Source organism: Lutjanus erythropterus, chromosome 15 (assembly GCF_056507025.1).
Source record: "Lutjanus erythropterus isolate fLutEry1 chromosome 15, fLutEry1.hap2, whole genome shotgun sequence".
In the NCBI taxonomy this organism is placed as follows: Eukaryota; Metazoa; Chordata; class Actinopteri; order Lutjaniformes; family Lutjanidae; genus Lutjanus; species Lutjanus erythropterus.
This window is the reverse complement of record NC_139331.1, coordinates 2,164,837-2,184,224: the sequence shown is the minus strand read 5'-3', so window position 1 is coordinate 2,184,224 and position 19,388 is coordinate 2,164,837. Positions and strand designations below refer to the sequence as shown.

General features: G+C 39.5%; 1 protein-coding gene across 2 annotated transcripts; it reads right to left on the bottom strand.

Moving 5' to 3' along the window:
• Positions 1-291: 291 nt before the first annotated feature.
• On the bottom strand, positions 292-13,840 carry ccn6 (cellular communication network factor 6). Of its 2 annotated transcripts, none has more exons than XM_084737312.1 (5): positions 13,737-13,840; positions 5,624-5,900; positions 2,557-2,793; positions 657-850; positions 292-574 (listed from the first exon to the last, which is right to left on the bottom strand). In XM_084737312.1, the coding sequence occupies exons 1-5, from the start codon at positions 13,782-13,784 to the stop codon at positions 293-295; spliced, it is 1,038 nt and encodes a 345-aa protein (XP_084593438.1). In that variant the 5' UTR covers positions 13,785-13,840; the 3' UTR covers position 292. The 2 variants fall into 2 exon arrangements, with proteins under 2 accessions (XP_084593438.1, XP_084593439.1); XM_084737313.1 differs by having other exon boundaries at positions 657-829.
• Between the last annotated feature and the right edge of the window lie 5,548 nt (positions 13,841-19,388).

The window sequence follows — 19,388 nt, the reverse complement described above, 5'->3', positions numbered from 1 at the left end:
CATATTCCTTGTTGTTATTGCACATACATGTCCTGAAGACAGGGTTCATACAAGCTTTTATCATAACTAACAGCATAATTCTTCATTTATTCAATGATCCCAGCCATTCTTCCTTATGAAATGAGGTTTTGTAGTTTCAGCTTTTGAGTTTTTGTCTTTTTCTTTTATATTTCTTGAGGCAAATCGCCTCTGCTGAGGAGAACTTAAAAACCAAAGTATGTGTCAGTGGTCAGTCTGCTGCAGCAGGGCTCGTCTCCTGTGTCTGTGTCTCTGGACTTCTCGGATGAATCCATTAGAGTAACCGCAGGTCAGAAAACATGTCACCTGGATCATTGCACTTCCTCTGGCACACGCAGGACGTTATCCACTGCATCTTCCACTGTGTGTTGGAGCCTCCTTTGCACTTGAAGTTGACCTTGATCATGCGTGACTTGTTGGGGACACAGCAGCGCTTGTCTGTGCACACACCGCAGTACATGGGCTTAAACTTCTTGGTACTGATACAGCCCGAGAGCGTCAGCTTCTCTGCTTTCTTTGCCTGGAATTTCGGCCGGCAAGTCTTTCCCTTTGGCACCTGTAGGGGGCAAACAGTGATTTTATTTGTTGATGTGATATAAAACTGTCAATACTTGAATAGAATTTGAAGAATTGGTCACCTTCACACTCTTCATCACGCTCTTCTCACACGGTCTCAGCAGACACAGGCGTCGGTCCTTCCTCATCTCACACTTGCTGTTGTCGTTGTTGACACGCACAGAGATGCCCAGGCCACAGGTTTTAGAGCAGGGGCTCCAGGGGGTGGTCTGGATCAGGCAGTTCTTCTTCCAGGCTAAAGGAGGATCCCTGTAAGCTTTCAGTATTACAGGTAAAGGGCACTGTGTCAACAACACCCTACACAAAGACCTAGTCTGCGTCCCACTGTTCAGCCAAGCAGAGCACAGATCAGGAGCTGCCAAAACTCCAAATATCTGTGGCCGTATTCACAAAGCTTCCTAATACAAAGAGTTGCTCCCAAATTCTTAGAACTGTTATCTTTTCTAAGAATTTTCCCTTACAGTTACAAGTAGATCCTTTTTAGCAGAGGACAAAATGGCAGAAGGACAAAGATACTGGAGAAACACTGAATGACAGTGAGTTAATGAAATGCTACAGGTTAGATTAGATCATGTGTGGTTTAGGTTTGTGTTCAATCTCCTTATAGATCCGCTCACATCTCCAACCCAACGCAATAACGCTATAATTCCAGAAATTACAGGGACTTGGGTCTGTCACAGCCTTCCATCAGCAAAATGATCATAGATAGATATGAATGTCTGTGGCTGTCACAGTCTCATATTGAGATGCACCTCATTTCATTTTCACTGGATGACCACATACAGGAGGCTCATTAAAGGACATTAATGGACATAACAGCATATTTGTTTGTATTTTTTTACTATAATGCAGATTGTTTTTATAGTTTTAGTTGTATAGGCAACATTTTATGTATATTTGATTGTTTTTCTCAATTCAGGTTGTCATATTTGTGTTATTTAGAATTATTAAAAAATACCAGGGAACATTTACCATATCATTGCCCTTGGCTGATATATCAGTATCAGAATTTTTATCAGCATCAACATCAAAGATCCTGTTCTGGCTTTAATAAAATAGTATTCATAATCAGTAGAGACTAAATTCTGCAATTATACCTGGTGATTTCTCTGTTCATTCCATGCCCATTTTCACTGTGAGGACTTTCTTTGGTTTTTCTTTTTCTTTTTCTTTTTTTTGTTAAACCACCTAATCACATGTTTTAAAAGACAGGACAACTACACCTCACTAAGGTAAAAAGAAAAACTTATTTTCCTTCCTTGCTCAGAGTTGCTCTAAGACGTTTCCTAAAACACTCTTAATCAAGGGCTCCTTGCTATATATTTTTAGGCTGACAGTTTTCTCAGAACGTTTGTGAATACGGCCCCTGGTGTTACGTCTCCACAAGGGAATCCATTTTCTGCTACCAGCTGTACAAGCTTAGAAATTTCTCAATGTTTCCTTTGAGCTGCACTTACACAAGTTAGTACTGTAGATATACAAGAACCAATCATGTCTCAGTGAAAGTATACATGGCACCACCAGATCTCTTGTTGACATTTCAGACATCCCAAAAATATTTCAGTTTCCTTTGTGGCTGTAAGCTCATGAATTTTAAATTAAAACTATGTGCTCTGTTTTTCTACAGTGACAAAGTAAATTATTGTTTCTCTGACTCCAACACGGCATGATATAGATATGTTTCTGTGTTTCTGCACACTGGGACATCAAAGTGGTCTCTTTGGTGTGCTTCATAAAAAGTGAGTTGTCCCTCCTGTTTATAAGTGGAACCATCCATCTCTCTGTTTTCCTCTGTGAGGCGGTTTAACCACAGCCAACCACAGCTCCCTCCTCCCTCTGCTCTCACTGCCAGAGTAATGAAAGACTCCCTCCCCTTCCCATCCAGCTAACTTGGACAGCAATTAGCATTCCAGGCCAGACAGGCTGGCCCTTCTCCACCAGGTTTACTCTACAAACACACACCTGACATGTAGGTAGTGTCCTGCTGGTGCTTCTTTGGGTTCTGGCTGCTGCGGAGGCCGGCGGGCATGCTGCCCATCAGTGGGGCGGGGCCTAAGAGTCCGGCAGGTTTCTGGATGAAGGCCGGGGTACAGCCGATGGCTCCTGCAATACATGTGCACTTATAGAGGGGACTGGGCTGGAAAGCCTCTCCGTTCTCATAGTGAACCCCATTCAGGTCACAGCCCACTGCCATCAGGTCTGAAAGAACAAGGGAAAAAGGACAGGTAACAATCACTGATGCAGATGATGTTACTGCCAATCTTCAGAGATTTAAACAAAAATAACTTTTGTCCTTCTGTGCAGAAAAGAACTATCACAGAATTATTTTCACAGACATACAAAAGGAAGCAAAAAGGAGCACGAAAGTACTAAGAAGTTATCATGTCATTGTGATTTGTATTCAATTTGATTCAGTACATTATAAGCATGACTATTCAGGCTTGAGAGCATGAGATTCAAATAAAATCAGCCCCCTTTACAAAAATGTATTAAACAGTACAATAAAAGTAAGTCAAAGTTTGGAAATGTACAAATTAGGGATTAAGTGTCGCCGTCCTCACTGGTTGGCACCAGAAATACTCAGTTAAACTATTCATCAATATTTTATTCTTGCACAATGCCAGTTAACTGTTGCCTCTAAGGTGTTATGCAGCCATCTGCCACTAGTCAAGGTTGTGTCTTTGTCAGACTGCAGCCCCTCTCATCCAGCACATATGCCCTGATGGCCAACCAGATGTTTTTATCAGCAAAGTTGGACAGATGATAGCTTGTAAAACCAGCGTGGTTTGGCAGTGTTTTAATCTAGAAGGTAAAATTAAGATTGAGTGTAGGCTGTGACACTATAAACTGATGTATAACCACTCGACTGGATCAGTGACTAACCATATTCAGCACAGACATGGACATTAACCTGCAAGCAGAGCTGCTGCTGCTGCTAGCACTGCTAATGTTAGCCACATCATGTTGCAGGCTGGCAGCTAACATTAGCTCTGGGTAAACAATGTTTGCCCACAGACACTGATACTTTTATGTCTGAAAAGGTGATGCATTTATTGAGTTGTTTTCATTTTTTGCAGGTTAATATGTAGTGTTTGTATTGCCACACACTTCAGCAGCATTTAAAATACAATTTGGTGATTGTAGACTCTGATCAATGGCTTCAAATTTCTCTTAATACACAGTATTTTTTTGGACGGTGTTGAACATTATCAATTGATAAATTGTGCTCAATTTTAACTGCTTTCTGGGTGTTTTCTTACTGTTAGACTAGTCAACTAGTCTAAATTAATGTTTGCATTTAAGCGACAGGAAAATTAGTTGCCAGGAACAACCATAGTGCAAAGCAATGTTATGTAACATATGACATATTTTTGTAGCACAGTTGTTTCGGAGGCAAGTACACAATCTCCATAATCACACACATAAACTGAGAGGAAATACAGTAGATTGTAAAATCCACTTCATGTTGCTGATACATTCTAACATGCAGGTGAAATGTGAACACTTCAAACAATCAAACAATACCTGCATTTAATCCTTTTGGTACCCAAAAGGAAAAAAAAGTATCAAGGTACTCTATTGGCATTATTATTACTTTAAGGGTACTGGTAATTTTTAAAGGATACGCAGTCCTAATCTGTTCAGTGAGATGTAAATGGTGGTCTCAAAAACGTGTCTGGAACACATCTGGTGCAGACCATGGATGCATTAACAAGGAAGGAGGCACCATGGGCCACCAAAATGTAAAAACAATGCAGAAAAGGTGATTTAACACCACACAGCCTGTCTTACTTAACTGTGACATCTGTGTTTCACACTTTTCCCATGAAATGTGATCTGGTGTTTCCAGTGAACTGGCAGCACACACTGCAGTACAGTTCCTCCTTAGATGTGTCATGTTCTGGCCACTTTAAATCTGGCTTCCATTCACTCCTCATTTTTCTTATGTTTGTGGCTCTTCTGTAAGGACTGTGTTAGCCTTAGACCTAGTAAAGTCAAACTGCAGTAGCCCTGACATATCTGTATCGACCTGGTGATGAGTTCTGTTCTCTGATTGCTTAGAATGTTGAACTAAAAGGCACAAATGAATCTGGGTGTTTGTGGAACTGTACTGTTGTTCTGGCAAAGGCTTGCAATATGGGGATAAAACTCACAGGCGGCCACCTACATTGATTATTTGATGGTCACAGTAATTTTTCTGAATGTGAGCCATTGGCACTCCAATTATTTCTATCAAAGTTGCTTATTTAATGCATTAAACTTGTTCAAATGTGCATGTTTTTCAGAAATTGTACAAATACTCACTTTGGGTGGTTTATGATGGTCAGATACGTGTATGAAGAAACTGCTTTTTGAGCTAGTGTGCATCATGTGATAATCCCAGTGTGGACACCACATATTGCCTCACAGCCCAACTCAGCTCCTGGGAATGTAGTGTCAGAGCCAATACTGCCATGTTTTGTCTCTACAGATTTATCTCTACACAGCGCTGTCAGCATCATTTGACTTTTGCTGCATGTGGCAGCTCACCACACTGTTCTCTCAAATACATGCAGGAATATGTTCCAGATAGATTGCTTTGTGAAATAAATGGTGCATTCTAATGTTTGCGATAGAGATGTGAAGAATTTAGGTCTGAGCTGATCAGTAAAGAAAGGATACGGTATTGATCAGCTTTATTTTAGCTAATACCGAGCCACATATTTCAACATTTGCATAAATTTATCAGATCAGGATTGGGGCCAAAAAAAAACTGGATTGTAGCAACCATAGTTTGTGATCTTTTAGACTCAAACTCACTGTTTTTTGTTGCCACATAAGCTCAACAGCACAGCCCCTTGCATTTTTCTTTTCAGATTTATTTATTATAACAAAGTGCTGCTGTCAGTCTGACCACCTGGTGACAGCATGCATCACACTGATCACTGCCAGAGCTGCAAGGAAGTAAGGGATTTAGTTTAGAAACAGAAAACGAGTGAATTCACCCACCCTATCATGAGTAATTCAAGAAAAGATGACAGCCACTCACATGCACACACTCCGACCTCGTATCTCGGCTGGTCAGCTGAGAAGTCGCAGTACATGCCCTTGTGTGGGTCGCAGACGTCCCTCTCGTTGCACGGCTCTCCGATCTGCCTGGCACAGCTCTTACAGCAGCCACACCCGTCCAGGACGGAGCTCACCCCCGGGGCACAGTGAGGTCTTGCTGGACACTTGCAGGGCCACTGGCAGAACTGCCGCCTCTCAGACGCAGCCCGACCATCTCTGGGAGCCAGCTGCCCATTGTTCTGAGCCCTGCTGAAGCCCTGGATGAGAAGGAGGACAGAGATCTGCTGTGAGTGTCCTCACCAACATCTGGTGGATTGGAATGGGAGTTCTTTTGGAAAGCTGTACAGTTCACTGTACACTGAATAGCTTTAAGGAGAAGAATTAAATTTTTATCATTTTTCATGTCTATGTATTTGCTGTGAGTAAAAAGTAACAAAAAGGGTTCTTTGGATGAAAAGGGTTCTTAATGGAACCCTCAGTCCTACAGATAACCCTTGACAAAACCTTTCTTCACAAAAGGGTTCTTCACAAGCAAATAGTTCTGAGTAGAACCTCAGCACTTCAGGAAGAAACTCTCTGGAACACTTATATATATAAGAGTGTAGCAAGACATAAAAACCCTGTGCTCACAGTATTAACGTAGTTCATTCCAGGTGAATGCAAGGTGCTGTTGAGTTGAAAGTGGGCAGCTAGAGAAGAGAGAAGCCCCGGGCCTGACTTCAGGCACACTCACACCAAGCTGAGGATGTAGTTCAGATGCCTTTATTAGTGAGTGCATATCAGAGTAAAACATCTCAAATGGAGAACACCGACCAGTTTTAACCCACACTGGTCTTCCTCGGGGTGTGGCTGGAAAGAGGAGTCAACCAGACTGGAATGTTGTCATTTGTTATATAGACAGTTATGGTCAGGAGGCTAAGTTACACCAGCACACATTCTTAAGAACTGTCACAGATCAAGTCCGAACCAAACTACAAATGATTTTTATGAACACTCTCATTTCAGTGTTTTCTGGGAATGTTATTTTCAGGGATTTTTTTAAGGATTTATGTAATTTATGAAATGTTTTGATGTGCTTTATTTTTTTTTTAATCTGTAAACTTCTAACTTTTGCTTGACAAAAAATCACAACTTCAATTTAAAAATATTTAAAAAGCTGTCAAAATGTAAAACTAACGACATTGGCATGAAAAAGTGCTGTTATAATTATCTTTGTTTTAAAACTGATTTTTTATGAAAAAAAAAAGCACTGGTAAGCTTTTTATTTTTTGACAAATTAATTCAATAATATTTCTATCAGATGTGTCTCAACCATAACATGTTGACTCTGTAGTCCTTCTAAATCAAAGCTAAATAAGAATTATAGTTTAAAAATGTGTATTTTGATTAACATTAAGAGAACTCTGAGACACTTTAAAAAGTAAAATGGCTGCTCACTATGACTCTGCTGTGAAATGAAAAAATGTAACATTTTGTCAACCCTGTAAGCCAAGAGTTTGATCTTTTAAAATATATTTTCCAGCATAATTGAAGAGTGAAAAACAAAAACCACTCAAAATACGCTTATAACCCTATTGTGTGTGTTCTGATACTTTCAAATGTCTTCTAGTACAGCTAATATTCACACAGGCAGGTGAGGTAGTACGTAGCTTATCTCCCTTGTCTTGAGATGTACAAACTCCTTCTGTAATATAATGTTGAAGCAGGGATTAGAGGTGCGTGCATTTGAAAGTCCTAATGTGACCTCCCCTCCTGGCTGAAGATAACTGTGTGTAAGTCTGTCCCCGGGTGATGATGGTGCCCAGGAAGTGGAAGGACTCCACGGCGGAGTCAGGCACATTCAGCTGAGACAGATTGTCCACAGACAGAATTCAAGCAGAGGTTGTTCATATATTGGACAATGAAGTGGTGGGCCTTGTTTATAGACCTGTTGGCTCTGTAGGCAAACTGCAGGGGGTCCAGGAGTGAGTCAGTGACAGTTTTGAGGTGGGACAGCACAAGGTGATTAAAAGACTTAATTACAAAAGAGGTCAGGGCAGTGGGTCTGACCTCATTAAGTCCTTTGGTCCTTGGTTTTTTAGGGACAGGGTGATGATGGCGGTATTGAAACAGGCTCGTCTGCCTGACATGTCTCCAGAGACGTGTTAAAGATGTCTGTGAATACTGGAGACACCTGATGAGCACAGTGCATCAGGGAGACAGTCTGTCCCAGCTGCATTGCAGGCAGGGTCCTGCCTTATGAACGGCCTGGTGACGTCTCTCTGCAGGATGGAGGTTGTTGTTGTGGTGGGGGGTGGGGTGGCCCCTGGGTTAGGCAGTTGTGGAGAGAAGCCCCTGGGCAGTGGTGGGGATGGTGGAGCTGGTGGGCTGGAACTGGTGAATGAATTCATCGGGGGCGGCGTCTGGACTGTCCCATTGTTCTTCCAGACGGAACCAGTGCCATCTGCTGAGAACTAATGTGGAAGTTTCTCAGTAAAGTCTGCAGCCTCTCTCACTTCACTGCCTGAACCTGTATTTTGCCTCTTTAAACTTGTCTCCCTCGCTGCTCCAGAGTGCTTCTTCCTTTTGCTACTTAGCTGACTGAGTTTGGCTGTGAACTAGGGTTTGTCAGTAGCCCTTTTTTTTTACAGAGATCCAGCAATACTGCTGAAAAGGAGACCTGTCATTCAGCAGACTTTTCTGTTTTTACTCTGAACTGAACAACACAGCCCAATGTGTGATTTTAGACAGCATGTCAGCATTCCCGAAGCAAAAGAGGTGTGTAACACTACAACATCAGCATCCCACCCAGATCCCCACGTCTCTGAGACAACCTCCACTGCTGGCTTAATGGAGGAACAACAACTGGACTAAATCATACATAAATCATTCATACTCACCGATTTCATCTTAAATTGTGCACATTAACATTTTCAGAACTTGTGTGGCATTCATCAACAAAGTACACACATTCTTTACTCAAGTAGGAGTACAGGTACTTCTGAAAAATAAACCATGTAATAATACTGATTCAACTTCTTTTCTCAAGTAAAGAGTGGAAAAAGTCTAGGCTCTGAAATGAACTCAGAGTAAAAAAGTAAAAAGTTGCCCTCTTAAGGATATGTCTGTGCAAAACTGTCAAAAAATTACATCTTTTTACATCTTGTTGTGTTGTTTTTGTCTTATGTCTTTTAAATCATTTTTGTCTTGTTACGTCATTTTCGTCTCATGTCTTTAAAGTTGTTTTCATCTTATGTTGTTTTTCTGGCAATTCTTGTTTCAAGTTTGTCTTGTTGCATCTTTTACGTCTTTTTTTGTCTCAGTACTCTTGTGTGTGATATGTACTGATGGATGCATCAAGCAGTCGTCTTTTCTCTGTGTTACTCTTACATTCATTTAGCAGTCTTGATGTTGTGAGTTTGGTGTGCAAAGATGTAAAATAAAAAAAATTAACAGTTCCGCTCAAATGAATAAAACTAAAGTAACAAACCTGTTTTGAAAATGTAAGGGTGTAAAAGTACAGTACATTAAAGTAAAGATAACTAAAAATCTATTTGTACTTTGTTACTTCCACTCTCTGTTCATCAATAGTTTATTCCTTGGTCAGAACATGTAAGTCAACATACATGTGTCCTGGCTCTGGCTGCTCCTGCTGCCTTCTGACAGAGGAACCTGTCTAATGATGCTCCAATCTGCTCATCCATATCTATTCATTTTCTTTTTCTTCCTGCTGCCTTTTGGTGGCATTTTCTTCCCTTTTCTCCTCTTATGTCTGATTTTAACATTACTTGTCAGACATAATTAGCATTTTTTTATGCTAGTTGCAAATTTCCTGGCACACATCCAATTTAAGATCAAGGTGGGTAAGAACAGACACGTTGCATGAATTCAACTTATGATTTTCTTGTTTTCCTGTCACTGTTTGGTAGAAGAATAAATATAAGACAAAAATAAGAAAACATTAATGCATGAGGTCCAAAGTCACCCCATTCTGTGTTTGTACATTTAATACAGAACGGCGATGCAGAATAATGGTGCAACATTCCCGCTTTGAACATCCTGGTGTGTGGTGGTGTACAGCAGTCCTCACAGGAGCTGATAGAGGATGGTGTATTCAACCAGACTGCTGGTAGCAGTCCTGAAAACATCCCAGTTGTCAAATGTAAACACCAACAAAATGATCATCCTTCTCTGCTTCATGCTTCCTTTCTCTTAACTCTTTCTCCAGTTTGCAACAAATCACATAAGAAGACACAAACCAACAATGAACATATCCTACTATCCAGTATTATTGTGTGTCAAAGCCTGTTATCTTATTCTTCTGTGCCATAGAACAAACTATTGAAAACACATCAGCACATGTTCCTTCATGGCCATGGACACACTCACTGTATTATTATTATTATTTTTTTTAACTCAATCCCACATACACATCCTGCTGCCCCTAATACTCACACACGCAATAAATGTGGATTAATCCACCACTGAAAATAGTCCCCAACAAATGTACTGGGTTCTTTTTTAAGTTAATTATTAAGTCTTTAAAGTAAAAGTGTACATTTGTGTTTTTAGAAGATTTGTGTCAGTGGAAGTGGAAAGGATTGAGAGTCAGAATAATGCCTTGTAATACATTGTTGGTTTTGGTCTTTTCATGTTATTTGTCAACAAAAATGTAGACTATGCTCTTATTCTTTAAACCAGCATGAATTAATTTTTGGGCACTTGGGGAGGCAGAACTAGAGGAGACTCCACTGGCTATAAAAAGAAGTTTGTATATAAATGTAGGAGAGAATGACCCTGCTTCTCACTTGATTTATGGCCACAGTTTCCTAATGAGTTTATGGTCTCAATTGCTAGTTTTCAGTCTTCCTCAATACAGCATGATGTTTGTTTAGTAAATGATGACCCCATTTAAGAGCAAAATAGATGATAAAGCAGGGCTACCGGGTGAGAAAATCATTCTGAGTCTGTCAAACTCAGGCCTCACAAAACTCAGATCAAACTGTCAAACTCTGCAGGGCTTATCAAATATAGATGAAGATCATATTTCTGCATCATATTTCTCATTCAAAATGATATCAGAACAGATATTAGAATACTGTTTAGCTGTACGAGGAGAAAGATTGAGACCAGGCGGCCATCATTTTGTGTCCAGTGTCCAACAGAGACCCCTGAAAATCAAATCAAACTGTTAAACTAGGCAGTGTTGGTCAAATGTCCACCAATATTCTGTTACATCGTCGCATAATTTCTTGCCTAAAATGTAGTTTACTGTGAGGCTGTAATAAGTCACACACACCAGCTCCACACTGTAGTCAGTACTGAGCATGCTCTGGTTGCAAAGATGATGACTCCCATAATGCCAAACTCTGGGCTCTGAAACGATAGTCCACAAACCAGTGGCTTTACATGACATTTTATCAGCTTATAAATTTGATACACCTAACTTGTTAGCAGGCAAAGGTGTATTTACATATCCATCAAGATATAGAGCAAGATTACCACTATTCATTTATTTTAATATTCTCTCTTGTTTTAGCTTTGTTTTGTCCATTGTGTGCAGGATCAAGCAGTCAGCAGCATGACTTTCAAAGAAATCATCTTCCTACAACTGAATTCAGTTCTCACTGCAGGTTTCAGACCTGGTTGAGATACTGTAATTGAAATGCAGTGTGCATACTCACACAGAGCTGTGAGGAATGGTGAGTGAGATTTAGTCATGAGCTGTGTCCAAAATCTCTCTAGTTCATTCATTCACTGTTCACTATGTCAGTGATTCCCACAGTGATGGCTCTGCAGGTGGTCCTTAAGAGGTCATGAAAAATAAAGAAGTAAAACGTTTTTAAGTTTCAGTTTTTATAGAGCTGCAACGATTTATCAATTATTAAATTAATCAGATAGTTGATTCATCGGTTTGAGTAATTTCTGAAGAAAGTCAAAATTCTCTGTTTTCAGCTTCTTAAATGTGAACACACATCACCATTTTTCACCATTTTCTGACATTAAATTCAAGTTCAAGTTTATTTAGTTTCTCTAGACCACACAATGTGGTATGGAGTTCAAACATAAAAATAAAGCAACAACACAGTGGTAAATAACTATTAATCAAGAAAATAATCAACCGATTAATTGGCTGTAAAAATAATCGCAGCCCTACAATTTTTTAAGTTTGAAATTACCACAAAATATTTATGATTCTTTTTAAAGAAAAAAGTTATCAGAACAAATAAAGAAGCCATGGGATTTAAATTACATGTCATTCTTCATTTATCTGAGTGAGTTTGACAGGTGTTACAATTTATTTGGTGACCTGTCAAATTAACTTCAGAATGCATCTTATATTTCCTCACCAGTACGATCAATATGTTGTGATTAAAGGTTTGTGCAGCTGCAGAAGATTTTCAGATTTCAGACTGGGCTGTGGCGTTCTTTGTTTGGGAATGACTGCACTACCCTGTATTGAGCCGTAAATTGAATTTGACACAATCTACCCATCATCCTTTTAGGTGCAAAGTTGCACAAATACTTACATCTATAAAAATGCAACATATCGTGGGATAACATGGTAAGTCTAGGGCACAATACAGTGTACAGTAGGGTTGCAGCAGAACACTGCATTCACAGTATAACATGGTATGAATGAACATTGACTGTTATCATACCATGTACATTTACATGCCATATTAGTGTTATTTAAAAATGTTAAATTGTACAGTAGTACAATTTAACATTTTTAAATGTACAGTAGTACATATAGTAAATGAGGTGTGACTTCAGATGCAGCAGTGGTGACATTTTGGTATAAGTGAATATGGAGCCTAAGACTGTCAGAGGCTGAGTTTCTTGTGGGAGCAAGAAAAGAATTTTCACCAGAATTTTCCAGAGCAGGGCTTTTTAAAAAAGAAGGCGATGGCTGTCCTTGTAGATCAAATATGTTGAACATCACAGCTGTAATTGAATTTTAATTGAACTAAATCTAGGGCTGTCTATTTCATGTCATCTCTTTAGAACAGCTTCTCAAATGTGAATATTTTTCTTTACTCCTCTCTGACAGTAAACTGAAAATCTTTGTGTTTTGGACAAAACAAAACATTTGAGGACGCCAGCTTGAGCTTTGAACAGCAGTGATCAACATTTCTCACATTTTTTTTTTTTTTTTTTGACTTTTTACGGACCAAACCACTAATCAATTAATTATTTTATCAATGATGAAAATGATCATTAGTTGCAGCCCTTCATCCTCTTCTCACCTCACATTTCTTTTAGCTCCTGTCAGTTACAAGAATGTTAAAAGCAAAATAATGACATAATACCTTTAAAATGCAGAGCAACACTGATCCCAGTCATCTACTATATTCTTAACTTCTTTCTTTTCTTTCTTTCTTTTTACCTCAAGTGATATGTATGTGTAATGTTCTTCAGTGGTTTGTAATTGAAGGATTTTATGAAATGTGTTTAGATAGTCATGTTTAAATGACAGCCCTCACATACAGTGAGAAGGCATTTAAAATTCAAATCTGTGTTGAGGTGAAAACTGCAAAGCTCAGAGTGGTGACAGCTCAACAGCTTATAAAAAATAATGGTGTTTAAATCCTGTAAAGCTCATATTTTCAGTTTGCTTTGCTTGGTATTTGCTACGATGCAGTCTGTAACGTACTGGCTCTTGTGCTCCAGTTCCCCTGGCTGCTCAGTGCTTCCAAGGGTCACTGAAGGTTATGCCAAAAATCTGAAGCCTGTCTGCCAGGTTTACTGAATGAGCTCATTTCATGGTGTGAAAATGGATCCACAGCAGCTTTAAATACAAAGTCCTCAGACTTTGCTCCCCTTTTACCAGTTTGTACTACAGAAAGAGAGACTAACCTTGAGCTCAATAAATAACCCACAGTCAATATTCCAACATTCCAAGAGTCTCAAATCCTGAGACCTGCACCAGTGTCTCCAGAAATACTCCTAAACAAGCCCTGTTTTAATCAATTTCAAGTCCTTTTTAAATAGTAGGTGCTCTGCTGCTGAGATCACCCAAACATCTCAGCTGTATTTCTCAGGTGTGACTGTCCTACCAGACCCCAGTCTGTCTGTAGTGTTAGAATAGAAAGAGATAACTCTCTTCTTACCTGCTGAGCAAGGATGAGCAGGAGGGAATGGCAGAGAAGTGACAGCATCTCTTAAGTGAGAAGGTTTGTGTGAGCTCCAGGAGGGCGCAGGGGGACGAGGGAGCAGGAAGGTGGGATTTAGGGAGGGAGACTGGCAGAGGCAGAGGGAGAGAGGAATGGGGAGGGGGGGGGCAAGAGATTGGGGGGAGCTGACCTGTCGGAGAAGGGGACAAAGCGCCCCTCTGTCTCCTCTCCAAACACACCTATCCCCGCCTTACTGATCCAGAGGGGAAATATTTGTCTTCATAACTGCTGCTGCTCCAAGACCTTCAAGTCCTGCCCACTTGTTTATTCTTAGTCTGTGGGCCTCGCTCACATTTATCTGGGTGCAATCTGTAATCCATGTGTTACAGGCTGCTGCAAAGCACTCTGTAACACAGAACATTTGAAGAAATACTGTTTAGTTCATTCTTTAATGGACAAACACTGAATTCATGAGTAGTTTCTACATGCAGTCACTTTGTGTTGTTTGTTTAATGCGGTGTCTGCGCTGTAAGGTCCCACTGACACGTATTTGAGTTCACATTCCATTATTATTTATACAGAGTAAAGAGGTCCCTCTCAGAACCAGGCCTCCACCTCCATCCACGTAAAGCCAACGCCCCTTTGGGAATTCACATGGACAGATCAGGAGCGCATTCAGTCCTGTGGCCCAGAATAAATCTTGCTCATTATGTCCATCAGCCATGAGCCTGGAGGGGATCATGTGATCACTTGCATGATCAACCAGCATGGAGTTTGTCTACAGCTAATCTCGCATACTACAGGACTGATCAGCCAACTTTTTTTGCACACATTCATGACTGTATGCTGAAGGACTTCTGTGATTCACAATTTTTGAAAAACCTTGAAAAACCTTTTTTGGCTCCACACTGACGACATCCATGGCCAGAGCCATTATGTTTATCAGTCATCCTGTCCTAGTGAGAATTTCTTCAAATTTAACACAAATGGTAGCTTGAAGTAAAAAATTAACTGAATACATTTTGTGGGTCAAAGTTCAAGGTCATTGTGACATCATGTCCATTCTTGTAAACGTGATATCTTAAGGATGCCATGAGGGGATTTCTTCATACTGGGTAAAAATTAAGATTTTGACTTGAGGATGAACGGATTAGATTTTGGTGGACAAAAGTCACTGCAGCCTCACGCCCACCCCACTCTGGTGAATGAGATATCTCAGGATCACTTGACAGGAATTTCTTAAAATTTGGTACAAACGTCTACTTGGACTCCTCACAAAACACGTCTTTGACCATATCTCTATCCACTAATTATGCTATGCTGCTAAAATTTGTCACAAATGTCTAATAGGATACTAGCAGTGCAGGAGAGTAATTACTTAGATGTGACTAGTTAGATATAATTAAATCACAAACTACATAAAATTGTAATCGGTTACAGATACTGCAAGAAATGTGTTATTAATTACAGTTGCTAATCAAAATCATAGTAGATTGCAAAGGGGTTACATCTAAGGCTGCAACTAAAGATTCTTTTCATCACTGATTAATCTGTCAATTATTTTTTTGATGTGTTGTTTGGTCAATAAAGTGTCAGACATTGGTAAAAAATCTTGAGTGTTTCCCAAAGCCCAAGATGACGTCCTCAAATGTCTTGCGTTTCCCACAATCCAAATAAAGACAAGGGACCCGGAAATACTCCCATTTGAAAATCTGGAATCATGGAATTTTTACTCTTTTTCTTAAAACATTTCTCAAACCAGTTGATTTTCAAGAGTAATTTAATAATTGATTATTTACTGATTAATCGTTGCAGCTCCTGTTACATCCAGATATTCTTGTCAGGTTGCCTGGTGGAGATCTGCACTCTACTGAGTGACCTCTGCTGGTTTGTAATGTAAACATTAACGGCCTCAATAACTGCTGGATTATTGAGGCCAACACCAGAGTTTAACAGTCAGTTTAACAATTTATCAACCTGTGTTCCATTTTTTAGCCAAGCTAGTGGAATGACTCTTTGGATGACAGTGGTGGTTGGTCCAGCACTTAGATTCAAATTGAAAAATACCTACCATTCGATGGATTACTATGACATTTTGTACAGACATTCATGGTCCCTAGAGGATGAATCCTTATGACTTGGTGATCCCTGATTCTTACTGTAGCATCACCAGCAGGCCAAAGTTTGAGAGGGACCTGGATGCAGACCTCCAAGAGACCTCCAAGAGTATGCGTCTCCATAGTTGTGATCTGAAAATCAACAGAAGAAGAAATCTGTATCACATTTTATGGAGTAATTATTTTCTGGTTTTCCTCCCCTACTGTGCTGTGATTTACATTACATACATAGTTTCTGATGCACATATAGCATTATTTGTTGCTAAAGTAGCTGACTGCTAACTTCTGCTCATGGTAACAGTAGCTGCCTTTAGCTAGTTAGCTCAGTTAGCCATGCAGCTAACATCAGGCCCAGGACTGCAGAGCGGGGAGCAGCAGAACCAGAGCAGGTCAAGTGGGCAACTGAAGTGGACTCAGCTAGTAGGACATTAATGCTACAGCTGCTCTACTTACTGTACAAATAGCATTAAAGCCAAAAAGCTTAAAGACAGAAGTGCACTGGGGTCAAGCTACAACTTTTACAGTAAAGAAAAAAAATAGTTTGTTATGATGTTTTCCACACTGATTGATTTTTCATTTACTCACTAACCTCTTTCACTTTTCCAGCAGTTTGAGGAAACAACAGACCAGAACAACATTTATTAACTTACACACTATAGCCTGTACTATATATTTACTGCCAGATTGTCAACTTACTTTAAATCTTTTTACTCAACCACACACTCACTACACACACACACACACACACACACACACACACACACACACACACACACACACACACACACACACACACACATTAGGCACTGCCATGTTCTTTAAAGGAGCTTTTGCTGCTCTTATAACAGTACTATTCATGCAGATGTCCTTTAAACAATAAGGAAAGAGAGTTAGACAGGGTGTTATCATGCTTGATGAATCTGCAGTAACCCTTTAAAACAACAAAGTCACAACAGAACACAAACAAACTAACCAATCGAAGCCAACAATGTAAAGGCAAGTAGTTGTTCTGAATGGCTTTACTCGAAGGCAGAGTGAGAGACATGATACTCATTTAAATATGGAAATACATATTCAGACAGTCTCTCCTGGAAGCTTGAAGGTAGAATCAGAAGAATTTGTTTGAGCCGTTCTTAAACGCACCAGAACATCCCAAATACCGACATTTTGGATTGGTGAAACATCCTAAGCACAGCAGAATTATTCCTTGAAGTTTGCCTCTCTGTTTCCTTTCTCAGCTCGATACATCTGGCCAATCACTGGCTGAAATGTTGACACAGCCCCCACAAATCTGACCCCTGAAAGGTGTAGGGTGGCAGTTTCCAAAGCTGTTTGACCTTCTGATTAGCAGTTCTGATTAAGCATACTGGCTGCTTAAAAGTAAAATCAGAGGAATTCCTCAGATGAATCAGGTGACAGTAACTGGACATGTTTGTCTGAACTGTGTGGTAACATGTATGCTGTAAGTCTGTGTATTCAAGCAGCAGGTCAGTAACCCAATTTCTCCCCTACCTTGTTTATGATAGCGAGGACAAGATAGTGAGAGCAAAGCACAGCTTTTTCTTACACTGTGAATGTGTCTGAATTTGACAAATATTCAGCAGTGGAAAGTGACCTATTTGGACTGCAAGAGGGTACTTTGTGTCATTTTTTAGTTTTATTTGACCTTTGGATAAAATTATTTTGAATGCATCAATGTATCTCTACATGTACTCTTTCCTTTCATCCAGGATTTCTGCTGTTACAGTTATACTTTTATACTTCTCCTCTCTGAAGAAGCACTTTAATCATGTGTGAAAAGTTGAGCCAGTTGAGGCCTGGTGCTGACAAAATTCTGTCTGAAACCGACCTGAACCTGATTACAGCCTGATGTTCTTCTTAACAAACTTCCCTCTGTGCATCAAACAGCAGGAGTTTTCAGTGACAGAGACAATACATGAGGGAGTTAGAATTGGCAACAACTAAATTTGTGAGAAAAATAAGTATAGTACAGTCTGAACCCGACATGAGACTGCAAAATATGTGAAAAATGAAAGTTGGGCACAGATCTCAATCCTTACTCTGAAGTCTTTGACTTGCATATATGTTCATGTAAAAAGTTAATAAGAAACCTGCTTACATGTACTGAATACATGACCAAGAAACTGTGTTCCTCCAGGAGACATTTAGCTGGAGAAACTGAATTTCTCAAATCCTCTATGCAAATTAAAGAAACCAAGAATCTGAATATTGGAGAAAGATGACTTTAACCCAGTTAATGAAGTGAATGTAAAAGCAGTGGCTGAGGATCTCAAATCTGTCTCATTACAATCTGTCACTCTTGAAAAGGTTAGATAAAGTTGCCGTGATACTTTTCCTGTGTAAATAAATGATAGCATTCTTGAGAGAAGCTGAACTGTAACTTCTATTAGATGTTTTCCAGACCTTCATAAGGAAGGTGAGATTCCTGGGAGGCAGTGGAGGTTAAAACCTGAGATAGGAAGTCAAGATATCCACAGCTGTAAACGACAGGGGAGGATTTACCTTCACACTGTCCTCCCCCAAAACACACAAACACAAAGCATTTTGCATGTTGTAAGATTGTTGCCAAGTTTTCTTGTAGTCGAAGCTTTGTGAAGATTTCATTGTTGTTGCTGTATACGTTTAGTTTAGCAGCCTCTGAGGTTCAGGTTCAGCCGCAGCTTACACAAATTGAAAATGTGCTTTAACAAACCTGAATCTGAAATCCAAAATATTGCAAGAGTTGTTACACGTGCAGAGGTAGAAAAGTTGTTGTATGGGTTGTTGTAGGACTAACAAGACACTCTTTTTCCTGCAGGTTTGTGTACTCTGCCTGAGACCAGTCACACACATTTGCAGATATTATTGCTACAATTTTTGCCTCATGATTCCAACAGAACACTGTTTGGAAGAAAAGAAATCTGATTTTGAGAATTAAGTGGAATATTTAAAGTATTTTGCTTAATGAGGTGTCAAAATTTCAGGAACACAACAAGAAAAAATACTTTAGCTTATTGCGCCAAAAATCACCATATTATCAGAGAGTTTAAGATTCTGAAATGTAAATGAAACCAGTCATATGATGCTTTGGCGTGCAGGTGAGTGATCTGCCCAAAAAGTAACATCACAGTCTGGTTTGTAACAATCACAACCTCAGATCTTTTTCCTAAAGTTTGAATTTCCCTGTAGACTACAGCCAGGAAATAGGCTATGAATTTCTCCACTGGCACCATTAAAACAAAATATTGCAAAGATACTACAATACAGTGATTAAAACCTGAGTTTATTAAGTTGTAACCAGAAGCCAAAAATAGCATAATTATAACACTTCAAGTACTCACAGTTCAAAGTAGCAAAATGTAAATATAAAACAAAACCCATTAGAATAAAAAAAAACTTTCAAATTCTAAAAATTACCAAGGCAAATAAGCCTTAGAAATACAATATTTAAAAATACAAATAAATATTCTGACCTTTCAACAGTTATATTGCAACAGCATCACTCTTGAAAAGAATAGAAAGTATGTATATA